Here is a 27,411-nt window from a genome sequence, read left to right on the forward strand (position 1 = left end):
ATATATAGTGGGGCTTTTTTGTTTTGTTTTTTTAAAAACCCTAGGTTTTGCTCACTTGTTAAACACCTGAATGAAGTCAAAGCACCTAGGTCTTCTCTTGAGAAAGGCAGATGACTCCCTCCTGTGCACCAGGGCTGCTTGGTGGTTTAGGACCCACATAATTGAGAAAGTAAGGGCACACTTGGGCCAAATCACTTTTGGCAGAATCTTTCCACAGTGCTACGTCACACCCTGATTTTGCAATCTATATCCATCGCTGCCAAACAGAGAGTAATACTTCATTTAATCCACACCCTTGTATAATTTGGCTGAGAGTACTTCCTTTAGCCTGAAGGCACAGCAGTAATTACCCTAACATACACCAATTTCAAGTAAATATAAATGATGTTCTTTTGATAAAGTTTTTGGAATCTTCAAAGATTGCTGTTATTGTGCTCTGTATTTAGTGTAATTTTTAGTGAAACATTTTAATTAACTTGCCTAGAAGAAACATGAAAAAGAACATATAATAAAGGAACACGTGTATCTTTGATCTCAGTATAAACAATTTGACCAAGTTTAACTAGAAAATACAAACTCTTCTGACATTTATAACATCTTATCAATCAGATGGAGGAAACTGGGTAACCAACCTTTTAAAATAGAAGAACTGGATTGTCATTAATGCTAATAGCTTTGTCTCTCTGTCTTTACTATTCCTGTTGGAACACTTTTGTGGTTAGAGGAATCTATTTATGCAGGCTTTGTTTTCAAATTAAAAATTCATTTCTACTATTAAATATATAAAACTAAATGCTCAGCTCTTCTACCTTAAAACAAGGTCCCGTATTTGAGCCTTGAGCCAAAGCTCTGACATTGGCAACCAATGTTGGCAGCACAGAGCTCTTGAGGAAGTTCCTTGCCCTAGAGAATCGCCTGAGCTGCCTCGTAAGCCATGGTGAGGGCACGGCTGTGTCCTGGTACTCTTCCTTTTCATTTACTGCCAAAGTCAGCTGCAAGGTGGAACATCCCAGAGATGGTTCTAGTGACTGAGCGGAAGGAGTAAGATCAGGGAACTTCACGCAAAGGTTGTCTGAAAGTGACAATCAAGCCTTTGTAATCTATTTGCACTGAAGAAACGGAGACACAGTTTCTTCAAAATGTAAATGGTGTAAGCAAAATAGATTATAGAAGAACCAGAAAGGCATAAAAAAAAAAATCTTGCAGTGAATGTTTCTATTAAAAGAAAATTAACTTTGCGAAAAATATTTTTCAGTTGATTTTTTCAGTTCTTCCATTCTGTTATGAGAAAATAATAACAAAATAGTTTAGTTTCTTACTCTTTCTCTCTCAAACTTTTCCCCTAAGTAAAAGCGAGAGATACGAGTATCTTAAAATGAATGATCATTTTCCCCAGGGGAGTTCCCATTCAAATCCGCACACAGACATATATAAAAAACATTTTAGACCTCATAATGTTCTTCTGCTTTTGGTAAAAATATTTTTACCAAACTTCAGTGTAGTTAAGTCAGTTCACACTTGCTGAAGAGCTTATCTGTGGTGTTTAGCCAGTACTTTGTCTCTACTCAGTTCTCTTACCCTCTTTTGAAAAATACAGGGAAAATCTCGTAATTGGACCTAAAACTTAATCAGTTATCCTAATTTCTCTGTGACTACGCAGTGCTTTATAGTTAAAATAAAGCCTTGTAATGCATGTAAAGGTATTACCTTTAGTTAAAAGGAGAAAATAAAGAACCAGAATAACATACTCAAGAAAACAGAGACTAAAATAAGTCAAGTTTATTCACTTAAAAAGTGCTATTTTTCTGCACTTTCTCCTAACAGTTTTGAAACATTATTGTTATCCTAACTGGGTGGTAGTGGGAGTGTTTAAGTAATTCGGTTTCCAAAAGAAGCAAAATATATATGCTTGATCCAATCAAAGAGTTAGAAGCAATTGAACTATACAAATTACAGCAAAATGTGAGCATTCTGCAAAGCTGTAATCATACATTTTAACAACAAAAAGCAATTCATATTTCTACATCTAGGAATTCCAAAGAAAATTATAGGTAAAATTTTCAACTTCTTAGAACCACTATCTTGTTAGAATAATGAAATAAAAATGCTGTATTTAAAAAAAAATCCACGCCCATAAAAATCTTAGAAGAATTCTCTTGAAAATTTTGAAATGTTAAATTTCTGAAAAAATTGTCAGGCAGGATCAGTTCTTCAAATATATGACAGAGCAGGAAAACAGCAAATTGCATAAAACCACAAAAACATAACCGAGAAGAGAGACAAGTATCAGGCATAATGTTTTCATCTTAACAGGCATTCACCCTTTTGAAACATATGATATAATCTACTGTAAGCAGATTTTACCTTGCAGGAAGCATTTCTTTCAGGTATTCTTAGATCACTTTCTATTTTAGTGGCTCCTCTACAGGACACACTATTACTGTTCTATATTTCTATACAGTTTAAGACATAACTGGTAGTTGTCTTAGACTACTAACGAAAGATATTTCCCCTCCTGGACTGCCATTAGGACTAGCCGTACTGAATAGGAAACTTGCATTTCTTTCTCTGTAATAGTAAGGATAAATAGGAAAAAATAAACATATCAGGACACCAGGAGGAAAAAACCTACTAAAATCCTTTTGCATAGGTCTCATAATGTCACTTCATTATTTTCCTAATATCACAGAATAAAAGCCCAGCAGATTCTTAACGACACAATAAAATTGAGACTGTGAGATTAATAAACATTACCTTCTTCCCTTTCAGAAGCATTCTTACATATAAAAGTAAGAAAAACTAGTTTCCATTAGTTTCCTCCTAGCAGTTCGTATTACACTCAAATCACTTTTGTGGGTACTGAACACTTTCAGGTATGTGTTTAAAAAAACCACAATCTGCTCCTGCCCCAATTTTAAGATGTAGGGGCTAAAAAGAAATATTTCTAAGTGACTTAGACATTATGGCAAATTACTGCACTATTTCCATAGCTCTGATCTGTGCGGCCCTGCAGGCTTACTTGCTTTCCCCATCATAGCAAATCTAAATGAAGCTGTTGGGTGAGCTAATGACGCAACAGACAGAATGGATATACCCAGATTCTTTCAAGACAAAACTGGCAGTTCTTTTCTTATGTTTATATTGTCCACAAGAATTCTTCTACAGACATTCAAGTGATTTCTCTTAAAATATGAATATGAAGAGACTTCACTCTTCTAAGGGTTAGGGCTGGGCCAGCCACCAAATGCTGACAGATGAGTTCTAACAACCCCTCTTCCTCTCCAAAAAGGAAGGGAAAGGGAATAAGGCAGAGACACATACAGATTGAAAAATTAAAACGGTTTTAATAAAACAATATAATAATAAGGGAATAACGAAAATAATGAAATATATACAAACCTGGTATCAAACATAACTTCCCCTCAAATAGCAATCCCACTGACGGTGCAGAGCAGGTGGCACTAGGGAAGCCCCAGGCTCAGGGGCAGAGGGGAGCTGGATATGGGAGCTGAATTCATGAATTCAGGATCGGAATCAAAGGCAGAACAACGGACAGAGTTCTCCTTGGATGCCGGTCACTAGAGCAAGAGGGCTTAACACTCGTGATCCCTCACCTTTATACTGAACATAACGTACACAGAATGGAATACTTTGTTAGTCAGTTTTGAGTCGCTTGTCCTGTCTGCTCCTCTCTGGAGGTGCACCTTTTACTTTCTTGTGACCCTTTTTATTTCCCAGCACCCCAGTGTGGCACACATGATCCAGCAGTGACCTTGGTCACTGTAGGAGTAAGTATAAGCAGGAGTCTTTCTGCATCCCAGTCCCTGGCAGTAACTGGAAACGTCAGGTGTTATCACCTCTAGTAGCAGACACTGTCTGCAAAAACATGTTCTCGGAAGAGAACGAGGTGAAAAGTAAAATTGCTAAAGAGAATTAGTTCTGTTTAGCTCATATCGAACCTCCTACTTTAAAATTTGATAAAATACATTATTTCATTAATAAGTTAGGATAATAAAAAAAGAAAAAGCAAACCAAAAAAGAGCAGCACTTATTCAATGATGTGTGTGCCATTCAATTTGCCCGCATGGATTGATTTAACTTCAGCACAACAACGTGGAAAAGCCAGCAGTGCTGCTGGATGTACTGCATGCTTTCTCATAGTCATCCTCTGCCAATCAGTTCTTTCAGTCCTCCTTCAAAATGCCACCAACCTGTCTCTGAATATAGTCAGAAATACACTACAAATACTGTATTTCATGTTATACTTGAACTATATAGTGTACAGACATGCATCCTTCACCTAATATCTACTCCGTCATCTTTTTTAATATCTCTTCAGTCTTTTCAGGGTATCTTATAACTGTTAATTCTCAAAATAGAAGACTAAGCTATGCTAATAGTAAAATTGAATTCAATTGCTTGCATGAATCTTTCTTAATAAGAGACGAAAAGAATAAGGCCACACCGAACTAGCTTTCTACATATGTTCTTACTTCAGTGGCACAAAGTCATGTTAGAAGCAAGATAAATATTACCCAGAAAACCAACCAAACAAAAACACTGATATCTTCCAGAACTGTGGTAGTACTGAAGACAGAGGTTACAGACTTGTGGAGAAAGCATGAAGTATTGATTAAAAAAAAAAAAAAGTAATTAATGATACCAACATGCATATGAGTATACAACTTTTGACAGAGCTTCTGTAGCGTCTCTGCAAAGAGTACTTAATCTACCTCCTTTCTGCTTCTAAAGAATCATAGAATGAATCACAGAATGTTAGGGGTTGGAAGGGACCTCGAAATATCATCTAGTCTAGCAGGTCAGATAGAAATGCATCCAGGCAGGTTTTGAAAGTCTCCAGAGAAGGAGACACCAAGACCTCTCTGGGCAGCCTGTGCCAGTGCTCTGTCACCCTCACAGTAAGGAAGTTTCTTCTCATGTTGAGGAGAAAATTTCCTGTGTTCTAGCTTATATCCGTTATTCCATGTTCTATTACTGGCGCACCACCGAAAAGATACTGGCCCCTTCTTGACACCCACCCCTCAGATATTTATATACACTAAGATCTCCTCTCAGTCTTCTCTTCTCAAGACTAAACAGTCCCAGTTCTCTCAGTCTCGCAGGGAAGAGGGGGAGGAGAACCTCCCTAGCCCTGCTGGACACCATTTTCTTAATGCACCCCAGGATCCCATTGGCCCTCTTGGCCACAAGGGCACATTGCTGTCCCATGGACAACTTACTGTCGACTCCAAGGTCTTTCTCCATGGGGCTGCTTTCCAGGAGGACAGTCCCTAATCTGGTGCCTGGTGTTGTTCCTCTCCAGATGCAGGACTCTATAGGTGTCCTTGAATCTCATGAGGTTCACCTTCACCCAGCTCTAGCCTGTCTAGGTCTCATGGGGCAGTAGCACAGCTACCGTATCTGAGTGTCTTTTGAAGCACATATGCTTTACTATAACACCAACTTAGTACTGGAGTTAGAGAATGAAATTGTATGGCTTATGAAAGAGGTCACACAAGATGGTTTAATGGCACTAGGTGTTTTAAGAGTTTGTTAAATCAGTCAGAAGTGAAAGATACTTACAGGCTACAGGTAGTAAGAAGGCAGTAATCACTGTGCTGGCTGCTATAATGTGTGCTATAATGATATAATGTGTCAGAACAGTATTAAGAGAACTTAGTTAATTCATAAATATTTTTGGTATCTTTGATATAGAAATCTTTTTCACTGTTTGTTTGAGACTGAAAAAAGAAGTTTTAGTCTATCAAATAGAATCAAAAATTTAAATGCAAAATCAGTTTTGTTAGTATCTTCAGAGAGTGAGAAAGAGGGTTTTAAAGTTTTTACTTTATACAGGCAGAAAACATCTTTGACTGTCAGTTGTGTTAATGGAGAGAAAATGCCTAATTGTTCTCAATCCTGCCAAAGCATTGTCTTTTGTTTCTGAGATTTTTTTAAAGATACAAGAATCATCACGTTTCTAGCACATAACGTAATTAATTTTTAAGAACAAATTTAATTAACTGGTTTTATTGAAGTAAAAAATTTTGGTGAAAAGATCAATTACAATTACTTGAAACCTAAGACTTATTTTAGAAAACATGCCTTGAACACAGCAGGAGTTACTAAAGAATCACTGCTGAATAAAGCCTAAAAATGTGGGCCATTTCTTTCATGGCATGCCACAGACTGCAAAACTGTCTGAGAGTATAGGAAGGTGATTTCACAGTCCAAAGATGCTCACAATCTTAAGGAGGGAAGGGAAATAAAACCAGTGGGGGTATTAATGTACTTCAGAGAATGGGTAATTGAAAGCTGGAGCTTTTGATACTTATTTGTTTAAAAAATAACAACTAGGAAATGGGTTATCCTGGGAGAAGGTACAAAGATGAGAGCACGACAAGACGAAGACATTTCTTATAAGAAATCTCTCTAATGAAATGCTTTATACGTAATGCATAAGAAATAAGTTCACCCATGTCTTGTATCTTCTTTGTGGTACCTACTGTGCTGATTACTATTTGTCAAAATTCATTACTTTCTTCTAGTAATTCTGACTATACTCTTGACAAAACTTTAAATATATCTCTTGCACAGTTCACTGTAGCATTGATGGGAAAGCAGCAGATGACGTTAACCTTGAATTTAGCAAGACTTTCAACACTGTCTCCCATAACATTCTCATAGAAAAATTGATGAAGTATGGACTGTGTAAGAAGACAAGAGTGGCAGACTGAAAATTGGCTGAGCTGTATCCACTCACATGAAATCTAACTGGATACCAGTCGTCAGCAGTGGACTCCAGGGCTCAATACTGGAGGCCCACACTATTTAGCCTGGATGATGGGACCGAGCACACCCTCAGCAAGTCCGTAGATGATAAAAAACTGGAAGGAGTGGGAGATGCACCAGAGGTACATACTGCCATTCAGAGGGACCTTGACAGGCTGCAGAAATAGGCCAACAAGAATAAAGGGAAATGCTAAGTCCTGCATTTGGAATACTCCCATGCACTAATACAGACTGAGATACACAAAATACCATTTAAACATATGAAAAAACCCTCTACTATGAGAACTGCCAAACACATGGAGGCTACCCTTCCAGGTGGACATACCAGGTGTTCTTAGAGAGGTACAGGGCTCTGGTGAGCAGAGAGGAGCTCAGGGGCACCAATGAGAAGCAGAAGAGTTGTCCAGAGATATTGTGGAGTCTCCATTCTTAGAGATACTCAACTCCATTCTTTGAGATATTCAAAACCCAATTGGACACGGTCCTGAGCACTCTGCTTTAGATGAACCTGCTTTGAGAAGGAGGGCTGGACTACATGGTCTCCACAGGTGCCTTCCCACCTCAATGATACTGTGATTTTGTCTTCACTCATCTCACATAAAGAAAATTCTTAAAAAAGGTGCTGCAGCTCTCTGATGGTTAAACAATGAGTTATTTAGAATAAAGACAGCATATCTAAGCATCACATGTGAAACAAGATCAGAGATAAAAAAAGACGTAACTGGACAAACTCTTTAAGAAGACATGAAAGGATCTGATACTAGTTTACAGTTAGAAGTTACAGCGGATGAGCATGCAGAAACCCAATCAATAGCAGATTGTTCCACTCTTATGGAATCAACTCATAAAGATAACAGTTCACCTTTAAAAAAAAATTAGAAAGGGGTGCTCAGCATAAGTCTCAAACCTACAGAACACTTTCAGAAGACTGAAATAAGAGGAGACATCCTTTTTATCGCACTATGAAATACTTAAGGATGTATGAACACAAGTGGTTTCCAAGTTAACTCCAGTTTGCTATCACTAAATAGCATTGCTGAGGGGCTATATTAGAATGACGTATGCCTTTGAACCGTACTTTCGGTGTTTCATAAATTTTTCCTTCACATTAAATATTTACATATTTGTTCTTACTGTTTGACTTGGGAATACAAGAATGATGAGTGCTGTAGGAAGCGGGGGAGAGGCTCAGATGCATTCAGCTACAGATGAGGTGACATTTGTCAAGAGCATACGGGTCTGAATTGGAAGGGAGGCCAAAAATACAGACATCGTGGAGGGCACCTGCTACAGATTGCCTGATCAAGAAGAGGAAGTGGATAAAGCCTCCTTTAAATAGAGCACGAAGTCTCACAACAATGGGCCCGAACTCTCATGCAGGTCTTTAACTATCTCAATATCTACCTGAGAGACAAGTCTACAAGCAACTGAGGCTTCTGGAATGTGCTGGGGTCAACTTTTGGTGCAGATGCTGGACAGGCTGACTAAGGGGGCTGCGCCCCTGAGCATGCTGATTTGGCAGAACTGGTTGGATATAAAGGCTGCCCTGCCTAGTGACCATTTGAGAACTGATCTTGAGGGAAGTGAGGAAGGTAAATAGCAGAACAAGGACTGAGGCTTCATAAAAGCGTCTATACATGTGAAAGTAAGCACTTGGAAAAAAAAAAAAAATACACTGTATGTTTAAGTGTATACAGAACCCAACTGTTAAAATGAACAGACATGTTTAAAAAGGATACTAGTGAACATTACTTTTGTTTAAAACACTATGAAAACACTTACAGCTCTTTTCTGCAAATATATCTGGATACAAAAAAATTTAAAAGTCAGGAAAGATCTGTAGTATTACTATTAATGTCCATAAATCACAACCCCATTCTTCCACTGTTTCCTACCTAACTCAAGATCTAGATAATCAAATTATCTTTTTAAAAGAAGAAAGTGCTACATGTATCCAAGCTACTACACTGTCCACATCACAAGACATCAGTACAATAATTTTCACGTTGATAGAGCATGCACATAGACAAGTTAAATGATTAAAAAGATTGCTAACAGAGCTTTATGCATGCTGCCTGTAGGGACTTAAGTGTAACGGGAATTCTGCATTTAGCTTTAAGAAGTGCTAAATACACAGCAAAAGGTGACAGGGAAGTGCTGGAATAAGAAGGCTGAATAACTGTGAAAAGAACCCTGAAGAATATGTAACCATCTGCTGGACAAAAACGGATCTCTGTGTTACAGGCAGTTGTTAATGCAACATCCCCATAACTACGTACAAAAAAAGTATACATATTGTGTATACAAAACCAACACAGAAAGAAAAAAAGAAAATTTTTGTGCTCCCAGCACAAACCATAAATGAAAGATCTATTCAAATACAGATTTTTTTATTACTTATAAGTAAAATTAAGATGGTAGTTAGGAGCTATGAACATGAACACCTATCTTCATACATTATAACCAATGGATAAAGAAGAAACAGATGAGTAAATCTTTGTCTTATGTTTCACTGACAACTGGAGGCCCCCCCAAAATCACATAGAAGTAATTCAAGTTTTTAAAAGATTTTCTTACAGGAAAATCCATTACAATTGTAGTCCACTAGCATTTTTGCACTCTTTTTGTCCCTAAAAATCTACCTGTTCTCATTACCTTAATTGTTGAAAGACCATTCAAATGGATCTCTTTTTTACTATACTTCCCTTCCATAAATAGTATCCTGTGTCCGTGGATCATCAAATATTGGTCACTTTTCAAGACAACCACACTGTAAGTGCACATGAACAGCTATAACACATATCTACGTTTGCTCACACTATTTAAGAAGACTCCATCAATGCATTTATCTGTGCTTCTGGGTAAAGTAAAATTCAAGACAATAAAATGCACTGGTTTGAGAAATATTAGCTATAGCCTTTTAAAACAAAGTATATGTAAATATTCTTTAAAGGGTTAGTCCACTTATCTTAAATATTCACAGTGTGTAAGACAACATATCCATTCTTCTGTTCTAAGATTTACACACTCTGGAAACAATAAGATCTGTTGTGTGATAGATGAATATGATTATGTCTCTAAGCTCTTTTGTTACAGTAGAAAATAGAAATACAGAAGTTAATTGGTTTGTGGCCATTTTCATTGTCAATTGGTGACTAAGAGTGATTCTGAGACTAGTGGTCAATCTTCTAGTCCATTCTAAGGACCCTTTTTCCTGCCGCTTAGAACAAGTAATCATAACGTGATTTGCAGAGAAAATTGTCTGCCTTTAGGAGATAATTCTACATAATTACAGAGACTAACCCTATCTTTACTATCTACATTTTAAATCTCTATAAACTGTTTCTAGTTCATTATATATGCCACTCTTCCCCGGACTTCTTTTTGCTCTTCATAAGGATACAAAACAGAAACGTTTTGAAACTAAGGTTCCAATTTTCTGTTTTATTTTACACATGCCCAGAAAAGATTAAAGGGCATGAATTATCAATTATTAAATATTGTAATTCACTATGCAACAGGTATTATCGGCCAAGTAAGTATCACAAAAACGCATGATTTAATTGTTTACCCTTTTCTCAAAACCTCTGAATACAAGATGTCCGTAGAAACAAAACCCTAAATACAGAATAAACACAACTGCAAATAGACTACCAAGTGCTATTGTTCTTAAGTAAAGTGCATTAACTGTTTTCTTATATAGTACACATGCTTTTAAAAATACCATTTTTAAAATATTCATTGTTTTTCAGTGTCTGTGTTTAAGATACTTCAGTAAATTTTAAAATATTATCAAAATATATCAAAATATTAAAATAAGAAAAGCTGGAATTCTCATTCCTGATCTACTGATCTAGGAACTTACAGCACTAATGAATAAATGTCCAGCTTAAGGAAAAAAAGCATTACAAGGGAACTTATATCAGTATTGGACTGATACTTTATAAAGCACACTGTACTTTATATACAGTATCACACATAATAGCCAGGCCACTCCCTGAAAGAGCTGCACAGCAAAAGTTACAAAGGCAGAAAAAAAATCCTCATGGAAATTACTACTCATTCCCTACGGAAAGTGAAGAAATAAAGAAACTTACCACTGTTAGCAGTAAAAGAATACAGGGGATTCAGTGGAGTGCTCACAGTGCCTGGCAGTCTTAGCTTGGAGTGTGGTGACAGCAGTGATGGCGCAGGAAACAAGAGATTTGAGCTTGCCTGTAATAGGAAAGACAAATCAGAAAGTGAAGTGTAATTTCCTGGGTTACTTACTGATGCAACAGCTAGAAGAGAAATGTTCGCTTATTTTAAAGAACTATTAAAGTCCGCGGGGAAAAAAAAAAAGACTGAAGTTGATGATAAATAACAATTTCGGTAATGGGTTTCTGGCATTTGTTTGTTTGTTTTAGAATACTTTGAGAGATAGAGGTTGAGAAGTTATTTACACAGCTATAAATTGAATTGCGTGTATGGACACAAACCTTAAACCAGTACTAACACAAAGCTGATTTCTGCAAATAAGGAAAGCAGACTTAGACCAAAACTCCAGACACTTCCTTTATGTAAGCTACACAAAAAATATCTGTGTTTCTAATGACCATAGCAACAAAGACAATGTAGTTAGAATTTGGGTTGCTATGATGTTTCTTTATATATATGCAGCTACGACAAAGCAAAAATCTTTTCCAAACTTTACTCTTGACATATTATGCAATGCAGCTTATATCAAAAATACATTATGACAATCTTAGGGGTTTTTTTCACCCAGTTCAGCTAGGTGAAAGATATTTTCACTCTCTGCCTTGACAAAACAGCCAAAAGGGAAGGAAAACAGACCTTAAATAAAATACTTGTAACTTTCTTCAAACAAGAAAGATTCTTTTTTTTTTTTGAGTTATTTACATAAAAACTCATCATTCTTGAGCCTTTCAAAAGTCAGGCCTATTTCACAATGTAGAATAAATGCATATGGTAACTTAATCCAACTAAAAGCCCACACTCAGTGGAGCACTTCCTCTGGTCTCAGTAAAAGCTCTAGGTCAGACCCTTAATCTTTAGTTGGGAGCCAAAACAGAGCCAATGACATTTCGCAAATTTTCAATCTCCTGGCTTGTAAATTCTGTTTAAAGAAAGGAGGCAGCTAAAACAAAGTCAGTTAATGGCTTATTTCCAGAAGTTATAGAATTTATATAACTATTATTTCTGTCTTTTAATAAATATTAAAGAATTTAACAGGTTTCCATAATGCAGAATATTTAGGCATTGGCAGGAGTGCTGGAATGCAGGTAATATAGCACTAAAAAAATGTGTTGAGTAACTTGACTGGACCGTAGAGGATGTCAGCTGTCAGCTCCTCTGCATTACTACACTAGACCTTCTTCTTAACGATCTGTTTTTTGTGTGTAGCAATACAGTTTTAATGATCCTGAAAGAAGTTTATTTCAAAAACTCTTTTACTAGTCAAGTATTGTCTCAGCAACTGCGCGCAATTGTAATGACTATACTCCAAACCTGGCCAGAAAGAAAAGCAAGATAGAAGATCAGATCAACCACTGAAGATGATAGAAGAAAAAAAGCATTAAACTAGCTAGAATTTACTGCAGTATACAAATTGAACAAAATGTGAGTAAACAGTAGTTGTGAAATGTGTGCAGAATGGAGAGGCCTGTTTTTTTCTGAACAACAACAAAATCAATCTGTTTTTCTTACATTTACACATGCAAGTGACTAAGTTTAATATTAAATTTTCTCTGATACACACAATTATGGTCGAAAGTCATTAACTTAGGTGTTTACTTGAACACAGAAAAATAATCTGCTCTGCAAACATGTTAAGTTCAGCTTCTTGGTGTTTCATCTTCTTTGATCCACTCTAGGATAGGCTCTAGGGAGAGCCTTTCTGCAGTGAGACAAATAAGATCTCCCCTCTAGCATGAATTTCTTGTTGAGTGCACGCTATACCATCAGTGATACAAATGTATGTTTTCCAGTCAAAGTATTCTCAAGGAATTCACTTCAAAATTTGCTATCAGTAAGCTGGTTTCTGACATGTCTAGGGAATGAAGACCAGTTGAATATATCAGCCTTTGGAAATGAAACACAGCAGAGCAAACCTATTCAAAACTACCACTTAACAGATACTTCCCTGGTCCATTCTGGAGGGAAACAAAAATATCAGGAGAAACTTGATTGTGGTGCTTGAATGAATTATATAAGAGATATGGAACACCGTATGTAAATTATTGCTGTATACCATTTAATTTAATTCTCTTTAATTTACGCAAATACTCTCATTTTACATGCCAAATAGCATGCTTTGAACTACAATGCAATAGACACGTACATTAGAAGAATGTAATCTCCTGAAGGTTTAAGAAAATCAGCCTTTTTAAGATGCAAAATAAGTCCTTACAACCAAGATAAAAACCATTTTCATAAGAGAGATATTAAAAAGAAAGTTTTAAATTCAAGCACAGGAGTGATCCATTCCTCCTGTTACCAGCAGTGAAGTTCAATGGGGGTGAGCTATAAAAAAACTCCCCATCCAAAGTAAACACAAAATCAGACTTTTAATGACATTAGTGCCATTAGCTCTAAAGTATTATTCAAATCTCTAAAAGTTCCAGAGAGGAAAAAAACCCCAAAGCATTATAACAGAAGAAAGAACCACTCAGCTAGTGAGTGAGAACTAATTCAGAGAATCGTTTCCAGGTGAAGTACACTGTCCTATGAAGAATAACTAATTCTTCTACAATGGACAGATACAAGACTACCTACAGAACTGGGTTAAGCAATCACTTTTTTTTTTTTTTTTGAAATGCATGCTGTGGGAAGGCATTGCTAAATATCTTTACAACAACGAGTAAAGTTGGCCAACCATCAATCCACCTATTTTTCACAACAGGCTCTGCTTGCTTCATACACAAACCGCAGCTTTATCAAAGACAGAGTTTACTACAATCCTGAATTGAGTAAAAGTAAGAGCTATAACATTCACGTAGTTTTTGTATTGAAAAAGAATATCTCCATAATTTTTGCTGAGTTTACACAAAGAGGATTTGCATTTTCTTTTTTGTTTTAGGGCAGCTCTATGCAAATTATGCAAATAATTTCAGTGGAGCTAGTTTTCACATTAGAAGTGAACTGCATGAGAAAGAAAAAAGAATACTGCAAGACTTCACAAATTTTCAGTGGAGCTAGTTTTCACATTAGAAGTGAACTGCATGAGAAAGAAAAAAGAATATTGCAAGGCTTCACAAACTTAGAAAAACAATTTTTCTTTCTTCCTGAGAATACAATTTTATGACCTTTGCAACCTCTATAATTGATATTTCTTGATATACTTGCAAATCAAATCAAGTTAACCAGCTCTATACTACTCCTCATGCTTTATAGCTTCTCTTTTGAAACTTCAGGCCTCTAGGACACTGTTTTTAGAAACAGTTTAAAAACATTATTAAACCATGATTCTGCACAATTTAAAAGTTTACAACTGAATTCGAAATAACAACAAAACACCAACCCTGGTTTTTCTTAATGCTAGAAGAAAATATATAGTCAATAATGCTAAATGTAGTACAGTAGTACAGCTTTTAAATTTGTAACAGAAGTCTGAATGAGGTTTTACATCTATGTAAAAATCCAATCATTTCCATGACAGTAGCATTAAGAGGACTCCAATGAGGGCTGGCATTCTATTGCAATATGTGTCCTGCAATCACTTAGAGACTCATCTCTTCTGCTCTTAAGTAACTTCTGGACTAAATGGGAAAAAAACCCCAACAGCTAAAATAACATATCATTCCATTACATATAGACAAAACCAAAACATATTTACTTTGCTTGTCTGAAGCATGTCTTCCCTTGATGCTCCCTACAGATTATCCAGATGAAGAACGCATCCTTTGTAACTTGGGTGCGCCATTATTTTTCTCCACAGAAGCCCACAAGTGACCAGGGTATGCATAGGAAAATTGAAGCTTGATCCTACAGTTTAGATATAGTCATTGCTTTTATACATATATATATATATATTTACATACATATATATATATTCAATTCCTTAGTTCTAATACAGAGTTCACAGAATCGTTATGGTTCAAAGGACCTCCAGGGTCACCAAGTCCAACCTTTTTCCCAGCATTTCTCTAACCACTACACCATATCCTCAAGCGCCACATCTACTCGTTCTTTCAACTCCTCCAGGGATGGCGACTCCACCACCTCCCTGGGCAGCCTGTTCCAGTGCCTAACTACCTTCTCAGTGAAGAATTTCTTCCTAATATCTAATCTAAACCTCCCCTGGCGCAACTTGAGGCCATTCCCCCTCGTCCTATCATTACTAATTTGAGAGAAGAGACCAACACCAGCCTCGCTACAACCTCCTTTTAGGTAGTTGTAGAGGGCAATAAGGTCTCCTCTCAGCTTCCTCTTCTCTAGACTAAACAAACCCAGTTCCCTCAGCCGCTCTTCATAGGGCATGTTTTCCAGACCTCTCACAAGCCTTGTTGCCCTTCTCTGCACCCGCTCCAGCACCTCGATGTCCTTCTTGTACTGTGGTGACCAAAACTGGACACAGTACTCGAGGTGAGGTCTCACAAGTGCCGAGTATAGGGGCATGATCACCTCCCTACTCCTGCATTCCAATTACAGGCTTATCACAAAAGATTTATTCCTTTTTTTTTTAATTTAACAAAATTATGTTAAGACAACGTTAAGATTACTATAAAGATTTGGAATAGTAAGCTTCTTTCTGTTAGCCACAGAGAAACCCAAATTATCTGCAAGTAACACAAAATAGTTAAATACAGGGTTTGTTATACACAGTCCTTGTAAGTCTGTAGCTGGGAGTAGCTATGTTTAAAGTAATAATTGTAACAGAATTTCCTAGAGGAAGAAAAGCATTTCCTAACATTCTGAAAAGGAATATTGGAAGAGAAATATGGAAAAATATACAGCACCACTCATAAGCACCTATTTAATTTAAAAGCCCTCATATCCAGTGGAATGTATTGTACAGGTCATGAGAAAAATAATTGCCATGTTTCAGGACCATGTTCTCCACTAACATGACAATTAATAAACTAAACTTCAAATCTATCATGCAGTGAGCCATATGGATATGACCTGAAATCGCTACAAAAGCAAAACTGGAAGAAAAGTAACTTTAACAAACATTCTAAAATTCAACTGAGCTTTAGTGATTATTTTTAAATTATTTACTACTTTAATGTAATGAAAAGAATGTTAGTAACTCTTATGGTGAATTACCACACAACCCACTCATAAATAACACGCTAATGCCACACACTCATCAGTACAACTTTCATATATATTGTATATAGACTCCATAATTTAAGAATAATTATGCTGTGTCCAAAGATCCATCCTCACATTTTTCAACAATGAGCTGCAGCAGATGAGGTTCATAAGTTTAGTGTGATCTTTCTCCTATGGGCCCTTCCACTTTTGTCACTGAGCAGTTCAGGATATTCTTGAGCATCAGCCGAGCAGTAAAACACCGGTTCTTTGGGCCAACAGCTTTTGCTGAAAATCTCCTTTGCAAATCTGTCCCAAATCTATGTGAAACCACGTACACTTCTGGCCTTCACAGCGCTCTATCCATGTGCATGTCCCAAATTCCCCTGTTAGAAACAATTTGTTTTCCAATACTATTCATTTTTTTGTGTATTTCTGTCACAACTTTCCTCCCACTCATCTCCACCTGCAAAGCTGAAGAGCTCTGCTCAATTTAATCTCACTACATGCAAGTTCTTCTGTAGTTCTTGGCATTTGTGTTACTCTTGTTTGAACTTCCTTTTCATTTAACTATATTATTTTTCAGAAGGGGTGTCCAGAATTAATTACTGTGTTAAATATATGGGTTCACCCTGGATTTCCTAAGTAGAAGCACACAAACATCCACCTCATATTCAGTTTGAAACAGATCTTTCTATAAACTCTTCAGCTGCAGTTTTGTTTTTAATAAGAAATAAAACTAAGTGCTTTTTTGCCTTTAAAAAACAGCAAAAAATCAAGCATAGTATGCACAGTATAAAAAAAATGGCTTCCTATTCATTTGCAAGTTTTCTTTAGGAAAAACTTAAGAGAAATGTAAGACAATTCTATGAACATAGTGAAAAAGGCATTTTACAAATACTGAAAATATATTCTACATATGACAGATGAGATTACAGAATATCAGTATGTCCTCCGACAGTTTGCAGATAAAAATTTTGCATTGCAGGCATGATCAAATGAAAAAGCTATTTCAGCCTTCCGAGACACTGCAGCACTGCCTTGTATTTGGCCAAAAACATTCACAGACTTAGCAAAGTTTTTTAACAAGAGTTCTCAGTCTTCTGGGTTTCCACCTTCAGGTAGAACTTGTAGTAAGTTAGTAAAGAACTTTTCTCTTCTTGATCTGCACTAAAACCCAGAAGCCAAGCACAGTACTTCAGTCTTCCAAAAGCAAGACAACCCAGAGGACAGACTCTTAGAAGACTGACAACAGTAGCATAAAAATCCACACTGCTTCAACATCCAGCTCTGACTCTACATCTTCGTTGCAGACAAAAGGAGAAGTTTCCAGGTTCTTCCGCTTGATGGCTTAGACAGTATCAATATTATGTTTATGTGTTCACTAAAAAGGTTGCATTTTTTTTCTGAAAAGCACTGACTTTAAATTCTGTTCTGTTTTCACACAAGATATACTTTGCATCTCTACTAAATTCCAAAAGAGGACCATCTAGGAAGACTGCACAGTACACACAATATAGTATATCTATATATATCTATATATAGACTACATGACAGCATCATATACGACCATACCTTATAGTCATATAGCTTAATGATGGAAGTTCAGTACTTCTGATGCAATCTGAGATATAAGCCTCTGGATTCTCTCACAGTACCTACACCCTTCATGAGTTCTGGCATAGTAATAAATAGTAAACTCAAAGGAAAAAAAACCAACAAACTAACTAAAAAATGCTTCTAAGTATTTCTATACATAGGAAAGAATACTTTTACATTCTACTTGCCTAATAATGCACTTTAAACCCTCTGAGTATGAGGATTTTGATAACCACTTTGATAATCTTTTAATAATGTTTTTCAGAAATACATCATTAAGTAAAGATTGGATAAGCTAAACATATGTCTAATTAACTTAGAAGTATTCGCATATCAAGAGCCAAGGCAGTCAACATATAACTGATTTCAGGACCAGTACTACAGAGTATATACAGATGCTGTACTTAAGCACTACACAGGTATTTTTCTTCTTCAAACTATAGCATGAAAGTTTTTGACATCTAAAAATCACAGTTTCATAGCTAGGACATTATACCTTTTAAGGAAGCCCTTCTCCCCCTACCTATACCATATATATCACTCCCTTGTTATGCAAAGTTATAAACAAGTATTTTGATTCCTAGATGGAAGTGGCATTTTAAATATACACATAGTTACACTGAATGAAAAGCACTTATGAATTCTTTCAGTGACTAGAGATGGGTTGAGTGTTTCTCTATCAAAAGCTTCTGTCAGGAGAAACATACATTAGCATTAGTTCTATGAGGCAGAGATAAATAATATTGCTGCCAAGATTACTCTGTAATTTCTCTATGTGGTAAAGAAGCCAATTCTGCATTCTGGTTTCATAGAGAAATCCATATTTACCTTTTGTAACAAAACATTCTAGCTTTTGTGAAATGCTAAAGCTTTTGCCCAATATACAACTCTTGGTTCTAATTACACATTTTCTGGGCTAACAAGAATGGTAATACTGCAGAGAAGAAGAAAAGAAATTTTATCTATCTTCTACTTCATCTAAGGTTTCTGCTTAGGTAGCAAAGAAGAAAAATGAAGAAAAGGTTCCCTGGAAGGGAAGCACTGGTGACAACACAAAAAACACAAACTCGTATTATTTATTTTTATCTAGCTTAAAACAAATTTTAATAAATTCATATCACATTTTCAAATCAGATATCTAAGATGCAGACCTCTAAACTTCATACTTAGAAGTTAATTTTATATCCATTAGATGCTGCTAAGTTAAGTTCACAGACATTGAACCCAGACCCCAGTGTTGGCAGATTTGCTGTTTGGAGGTTCCAGCACTTTTGTCTCATAAAACGTGACCCCAGGTCTGACCTCTAGCCAGGTTTACCTCTACAAGGTATGATGTCATCATGCTTGTCCCAACATGACATTCCTTACATTTCTATGACAAGGTACTGGCACGCAAACATGACCCAAAGTTCAGTAGAAAGCCTATACTGTTTTCCGGTCAGAAAAATATTTAAAAGGTAAAAGCTGTATTCTCATTTGGATTTTCCTGTTTCAATCTACCACAGAGCGGTCTGCCACTCAATGTGTGACTTAATGAAGACTCCTTTCCCTGTTTTCACTTGTCTGTATTCAGACGTATCAGTACATTCTCACATATGCAGCCAAGTGGCAACGTTTATGAAGTCTACTTTGACAAACACTTAAGCACAGCATTTATGTGAGCACACATTCGAACAGGCATTCCAGCAAAGCCTGCATATATATATATTCATCATTTTTCACACGACAAAGAGAGTCGCATGCATGTAAATGCCTACACATCTCAAACTGTAATTCCCAACTAAAAATTAGTAGAAATTTTAAGTTTTACTGTTGATTATTACACTCTCAGGCTGTCCAGAATCTCTGATAAATGCAGGCAAGCAATATTGCACCTACACACTGCTTGAAAGGTGGTATTCACTGTCCCGAGTCTCATGTTGGATAGCTGAAAAGATGAGTATCAAGAGCCCTTTCAATGAAAATAAATCTCCTCCCAGTATCTCAGTGGTTTATAAAACCCTGCAAGGAAGTACTTTCAGTTTTTGTAATCCTCACTGCTATGTGACAGACATCAGACTGGATGTGGACTCTTTCAACTGTCATACTACACTGTTCAGAAACCCACATGGTGAGAAGACTCAGATGACCTTTCTGATATCTCCCATATATATGAGTAGAGAGGGTTTGGAGGATGCTGTCCAAAACCTTGGATCATGACTGCTCACAGTGAAATTACCTCAAACTGGTCACTGAGCAATGAGAACCCAGGGTTACAAAACTCCAGTGGCGTATTCTCTCAAAAACAGCTCTGGACTAATCCAGTTTATCTAGCTACATAGTTCCATGGAACCACTACACAGTTCTGCTAAACCAGAAAAAGAGAAACAAAGCTTGCTTTCCTTAAAGGCAGCATCAACATGTTACCACCACCCATGCAAGCTACAGTGTGGCATTTCATAAAGGGTGTCTCTGCAGGGAGCTCGTGCTCCAGAAAGCAACAGACTGTGAGAAAGCTTTCTTCTGGACAGTTTCAAAGCACAGGCCTAACGCGGATGTCCAGGCCAGGGAAGCAGACTAGATTTAATCCAAAGTAAAGCCTCTAAAGCATGATGAGAGTGGCTACAGCATCCTCAGCAACAACCGCTTTCATCCACTAATCTGCTCCTTTTGTGCTTCACTACTTACTAAAGCCTAAAGCTACACTAAAAATTAATCTATATGCATTGAAAAGTACTTAAAAAATGAAACTCAAATGAAGTTCGTCTCATTGTGAACAGTAATTATAACTGCACAGTGCTATTCAGGAATATCCTGCATTCTTGTTGCAGGCAAAATTGTCTCAAATTGGAGAATTTTACTTAAATTTATTGCCAGTTACAAAAGCTTTAATTACTGATTCGAGTATTGAGGAACAAGACAAATAGTCAAACACTAAAATGCTTTTCCTCCCTCTTTGTTTGTCTCCACTTCGAACACTGGCTTTTGCCATTGTTGCACTCGGTCCCTTTGGTAAAGGGACGAGTGGTGCAGGACAGTGGGGTTAGTCCATACCAGCTTGCTCCTTTTGCCTCACTGTGTTTCTTACTCCTTTCAACCGCTTTAGCGTGGGTCCTCCACTGGCCAAAATCCCCTCAGGATTGAACCTGTCCAGTGTGGATTCCTCCATGGGTGGCAGTCGCTTCAGAGGTGTACTTCCTGCTGTGTTGTGTGCTTCCTCACACATTTCCTGTTTTTCCCTTCAAACCTACTCCGTTACCTCCCCTTGTACCTCCATTTGTACATAGTTTTGTGTCTCCTGCATCACTTTAGTGTCTCCTCACATCCCTCCTCTTGTATCTCCACCTGCGTCTCCTGACATGTTTTAATTCGCATTTCCTTCTTTGCTCTGGTGTCCTTAGTGGCTACTGACATTACTTAAATAGGTTTTTGCAGAGGTGCCTTATGCGATTTTGTTTGACTCCAATTTCAGTCACGCGGTGGGCCCGTTTTGTCCTTCACAGAGGTGGCTGAAAATAGCTGTGCCCAGCACAGGGCAGTCGCACACAGGTCAACCTTGCAGGCCCCTGCCAGCTACGAAACCTCTGCCGTTTATGCCACATACAATTCTAAAGGTGAATAGGGAAAAAAAAATTTTAAAAATTAAAAAAATTCTAAAGCTCACACATAGTAATCTATAGACTAAATCAGAGGAGTGGCAATGGGCACTGACAAAACACATCCTTTGTCATCAATATTTGATAAACACAAGTAACTTAGTTTTATCAGATTAACCTTTTCTAAAGAGTTACCTATAAGTGCATTAACAGTAGAGATGTATTCATTTCTGAAGAACAGATCCCAAGACTACATATAAATGTTTTATCACATATATCGGTCCCAGAATATGAACTTTGACTGAGAAGACTCTATACTTCTAGAAAGTAATTAAATTTACTTACCAGAACAGAATCAAGTTTTTGTTTCACCTTCTGCATTCTCATCGATGCTCTTGCGACACTGACAAACTGATCTGCTGCAGACATCACTGAACTTTTTTGCACAGGAATTTCAGAAAAACTGCTCAAGAACTGAGGCCCTCTTGGTACAGCTGTGCTAAGTGATGAAGTGAGATCTTTTATGAGTTCAGCTTCCTGTTGTGCAACTGTAGAAATAACCAGTATTAATGTGTCAGGTGAAGATTTACATTGCCATGGGGAAAAAAAAAAAAAAGAATGATTGCTGTCATTTTGACAGCCATTGTCTTCAGTCAAACACCATCAGAATCTATACTAATAGCGCTACGGGGAAAATTGAAAATTTTGCCCATACTACCTTATTTCCCCCAAGCTCTTCCTGAACACAATGTCTCCCTTCTATTATTTGTGTTCAGTAACCTCTCACAGAGAATAGGTATTTTTGTATTGCTTATAGCGTTCTCCATGTAGAAATATTAGGGGGTGGAGGGAAGAGAAAGGAGTTTTCCAAAGGCAAGAAAGTTATACAGCTTGCACTGAGTTCAAATCAGCTATTTTACTAGGTAGATTTAACATTTTTCTGAGTCTAGTTCAAGTGAGCTTATTATACTTGGGTAAAATTTCACAAGTTGCTCGAAATCAACACAGGCACAGGAGGCATTCTTAGAATGTAGCCTGCTCTAGAATAGGATACTTTTGATGAAGGTTGTGCTTACTGTCATTTAAAGAAAAAGTTGATTGACTTTTGCAATTTTTTCCGGTGTGATCTTTAGCCAACAAACATTAAAAGGATTCTTCATCAAATTTTTGTTCAGGATATTCATAAACCTGTTGGTGTATGTAAAACACATACTGTTGGAGTCTTAAAAACTGTGCCAGTGACTAAAATTAGTATTACTATATGATTAACTCTTTCAATGCTAAAGCAGTAAGATAATCTTCTGAAAGCAATGGGTGTGCCTTTAACCAGAAAAGGAACAAAAAGTTAGTGACAATGTAGAAAAGACCGCAATCTATGCAAAACCTTACCGCTACCAGTGACATAGTTAAGAAGTCAGATGATACCAAATAACTACCAGTGTGATACCTGTGTGATCTCTAAATACACACACATTATATATATTATACTACCCTATTAGTTTTTTTAAGACTGCTGAACAATCAAAACATTTTAAAGAAACTTGTCACCCCCAAAATTTTTCATTGCTCTCTAGAATGCAGATATCTTACTGGGTTGAAGTTTAGCACCATGTATTGCCTGTAAAGTTATTCCACTTTATTTTCCTGTAAAAATCAACCAGTTCATTGGACAAATAACCTAAGTTGTGAGATTTGATACGAGTAAACTCATTACTACATGTTATCTAAAAAGCAAATGTATAAATACAGGATTTGCTTTATAAATCTATGTTCACTGCAAATATAATTCTAACAAAAATCTGTTACAGATATGCAAAATTTATTGCACAATTTGCATTATCTACTGCCTAGGTGCAACATGACATCTGAAACTATGTTCTATAGTATATAGTATATGAAACAATGACACTGCTAAAGTTAACCACAAAACCAGAATTATTAGAAAAGCCTTCAAAGGACAGTCAAAAATTCATTATCTTCTCTTTAATACAACATGAGGAATAAATATATGTCACAAAATTACACTGCAAGAGCAAGTGTTTATTAAAAAATTCTATACTATCTCATTCATTTCTATACAGCTCTTCAGCATTATTTTCTAACACAGCCAGCACAAAATATTGGAATTTCTACTAAGCTATTCATCAATTTTCAGAATGATAGTATTTTCCAGCTCCATGATCCACCTTGATACTGAAAATAGGCTTTAAAATATTTGTATGACGTTGCCTGTACATAATAGCTGTAAAAATCATACAGGATGACATAAACCAACATTTAAACCTGAAGTTTCAAGGGACCTCTGGTGATTTGCTAGGTCAAAGTCCCTGCTCAAAGCAGGGTCACTTAGAACAGGCTGCTCAGCATCATGTCCAGTTTGGTTTTAGTATCTCCTGGGATAAAGACATGTATTATCATCAAATGACTGTTTTCTTTTTCCTTCAAAAGAAATATAAACACTAGCAAATCACTTCTAAAAAGACAATATTTACAGGTGTCTATCAAAAAAATTTGTACTATACCTTTATAATCATAAATGTATACAAGTATTGGCTGGGTTTGACCAAAGGCACAAAATGACACCATGTGTTCATGTGGATGAAAGGCAACATCACGAAGTGGAGATGTGAAGGAGAGTTCAGAATATATGGCCACCTGATCTCCTACAGAAGAGAATTATGTTATTAATATCATGGAAACATATTTGATACAGCAAAATAACAGTTGGTTAAAGTTTGCATTACTACAGTGCAGTGACTGCCACTGTAAATAAATATACTTCAGACAATTTCCTTGTGGGAAACTGGCATAAGACAAAAAATATCGCATGCTTCTAAGTTATTGAACAAGTCAGAAAAGTTAGTGCTGTTACAACAGCTGCAGGAAACCCCAAAGGATGCATCAGCTGAGTTCTCTTGTTCTGATAAGCAAGTTCTAGAAAAGTCAGGTTCCATAGTATCTGTTTGTGCTTGCATATTGCCAGAGATATCTATCTTGCCTGTGGATTTCAATTATATAATATCAGCAACAGGAGTGGAAGTTGAGAACATAATTAAAAAAAAGGTATAAAATTAGCTCTTCACCTGCTGACATTATAAATGCAAGTACAGCGTGTAAGAGCAAGAATCAAAGCCTGGTGGAAATACACTAGTAACAAATTTTCTCCCTCCTTACACTTTTTAAAAATTTTCAGACAAATTAGGTAGTGACATAGATGGAAATGTGGACAGATATTCAGAACTGAACTGTTGTTTATCTGCCAATTCTAAAATACTTACTTTTTTTCCTTTTAAAAAAAGTTTAGATCATAACTTGAGACAGAAAATAATGTCACCAAAACCAAAAAGTGTTTTTTGCTATCTTCTACTGTTATTCTTGTCCCTTTGACCTCACTGTACAACAAAGGTGACAAACGCTTTATTTTACATTTGCTTAACATTTTTCCAGAAAGATTTTGGTAATTATTTTGAAACTACTTCGTTTGGGGAATAACTCATGACTAAAATATATATTCCAAAGGACAAAAATACATAGTCTCTGATCATCCTGGGGAAACAGGTAAAGTGGTTCTCAACAAAAATCTAATTTCTAAGTCCCCAAAATACAACAGAAAGACTGATTTGACATAAAACGTTTTTATGCATCCCATTTTAGGACCTTCATTCACATGTAAAGAATCGCAGTACACAAAAAATTCAGTTTCAGGTGATCCACTCCTGATGCATACTACAAGTGCTACCTCTGCCTATTAACCTCCTCTTGAAAATTACATCTTTGGGATTAATAATAGCTATTTAAAAGATGGGGCTAATGCTTCAGGATTTAATAACAACTTAGTGAAGTTTTACTCCATATCAGAGGTGTTTCAATAAAGCTTACAAAGCTTTTTTCCCCTCAGCCTTAACAACTTGGCTTAAGACCATAAAATAATTAGTTACCTGTTTCTGGATTCCAAACATAAGCTTTTCCATCTTCACTTCCAGAAAACAGGAACGTACCACATGGTGTTAAGGTGCTGTGAATCTTTTCTCTGTAATTTGTGGCACCTATGTATTTCTTTGTAGCCAAGCTAAAGATAAAGAATAGTTTGCAAATATAGCAAATTCGTGTCTGAATAGACAACCTTAACTTTTTGTCTGTCAGTATCCCCCTCTCTATTCCTCAGAAAAATCAATACACCTTGCATGCCAAACGATATCCAACTGCCCACCCTCTGCAGAGGGTAGTGGTTACCCTTTCCTTTTCCCTGGCTTTCATAATGCACTTGAAACTACAAACAAAAGTGTACATCATTGTCTTTCAGTAGAAAATGAAAATATTCAGATCTAGAAAACAGATATAGATATAGTAACTTGCATTTTTGTGATCCTGGGCTTTGCAAAAAAGTTCTGTCAGCCCAAGTTCTGTCAAAAAAAAGTTTTCATTTTGCTTCCTGAGCTTGACTACATCCCGGCAGTGTTAACATTTATCCAGTAGCTCTCTTTAGCTCTTCAGACTAACATCTCCTTGGTTAGAAAACCAGCAGTAGAATCAACAAATTTCAGACATCAATGTTCATTTACTATAAACTTTATTATCACTATTGTTATCATGCAACCTAGGTACCCTAATCTTTTTGCAGTGAAATACTGCTGGTCAGCACAGTAATAATGACCTACTACTGAACTACTGTCAGACAGTTTGTAGGTATCAAGAGAGAATCTAAAAAGGAGTGAAAGAAGCATAAGCTGGCTTGTAAGACGCTATATCAAACATGAGGTAGAGTCTGGAAAGAGGTATGAAAGTTCAATTTGGAGACTAATACAGCAGTAATACTACAACACACAATTTGAGGCAAGAAGAACGGCAATAGGTCACAACAGCCCTCAGAAAAAGAAGACAGCAATTGCTAAAACATGTTACTGCAGAAACAACGGAGTTGCGCTGGGAAAAGCGCAGTGTAGTTAACATGACAGGAAAATAATTTTTAACAATAATCTGAATAAATGTACCCTAGATACAATTCTGTTTGGCAAGCAAAATGCTTTAATGATCACAGTGCAAGACCGTCTTAGCCCAAATAAGAGTTTTAGCCGTGTGAATAAGAAAGATAATATCTCTGAGACGTCATGTGGAAGAGCTCTGCAAGATGTAAACCTAACCTGTATATGAAACCCTAAGGAAAGGTCTGAACCAAAACCAAATCCCTGATCACATACCTGAGTGACAGAGCAGCAGCATTATCCAAGATCAGAAATGCAAGTTGAAAAAGTTAAGAACAACTAGCTGTCAATCAAAGTGAAATGTGTTGATCTGTGACCTCCACCCCCTCTTTTCTCATGCAGGGAATGAACAGTTAATGCTGACGTGTAAAATTATCACTGTTGGATATCTGACCCCGTGGTTTATTGATAGACTTAAGCCAGTGTAACCGTGGGCTGCGGTCAAAGCAGCAATCCTGCACTGTCCTCTCCACCCTTATTTTCCCAGGCTCTCCCTTATTTCTTCTCTAGTGTTTGGGCAGCTATGGGTTAGATCAGATAGTTGATTAAAATGAAAATTAATCACTTGTCTTTGTAGGCTGATTTTTAGTTGGATCAGTTCAGTGATCTGACCTACCCTGCATGAAAAGATTTCTGGAGCTGGTAAAAAGGAAATGCTATGAATACATGGCCAAAGGTGTGGGAGATAGGAGGACATGGTGTGTCCTATGGATAAACTGGCTTAAAAAAATTGTGAAACTGCACACCATATTAACCCTTTCTTAGAGATCAATGTGCATGCCCATTTTTTTCTCTCAAACTAAAACTCTGCACTTTTTTGGGAATGACAGTGATAGAACACCACTATCTGCTTCAAAAATAACAGGTTCCCTCTGTTAATCCACCGATTTCTAGTTAAGTGGACAGTTTAGCTTTCTAGCATAATTATTATAATTTATCACTTACAGCAAAAAATGAAGAATGAACTATAAGACTGGAAAGTCCATCGCTAGTTCAAACATCCAACCCAATTAAGAGTTAGATTTCCTGAGGAGGATATATTTGTACAAAAAGTACATTCTAGAATAATGTAGATTCTCATACTATAAGAACATAAAAGTATTTCCTGCAGGCAATTTCATGTAGAAGACCAAAGACTTTTGATTTTTCTGCATGGCAAGGGGAGGAAGCGAACCCATAAAATTAAGGATGAATCATTTAGAAAGAGT

The 27,411-nt window shown here is 36.7% G+C and overlaps 1 protein-coding gene across 1 annotated transcript in view; it reads right to left on the minus strand.

The window, feature by feature from the left end:
• AHI1 (Abelson helper integration site 1) overlaps positions 1-27,411 on the minus strand; it is a 90,883-nt gene that overhangs the window by 36,704 nt on the left and 26,768 nt on the right. Inside the window, exons 15-18 of the mRNA XM_009865370.1 lie at positions 25,160-25,290; positions 23,744-23,884; positions 21,567-21,769; positions 10,890-11,007 (exon numbers count right to left, since the gene is read on the minus strand). Of these exons, the coding sequence (XP_009863672.1) occupies positions 10,890-11,007; positions 21,567-21,769; positions 23,744-23,884; positions 25,160-25,290 (593 nt within the window). The remainder of the gene's footprint in view (positions 1-10,889; positions 11,008-21,566; positions 21,770-23,743; positions 23,885-25,159; positions 25,291-27,411) is intronic.

This window comes from Apaloderma vittatum, unplaced genomic scaffold, assembly GCF_000703405.1.
Source record: "Apaloderma vittatum isolate BGI_N311 unplaced genomic scaffold, ASM70340v1 scaffold13072, whole genome shotgun sequence".
NCBI lineage: Eukaryota > Metazoa > Chordata > Aves > Trogoniformes > Trogonidae > Apaloderma > Apaloderma vittatum.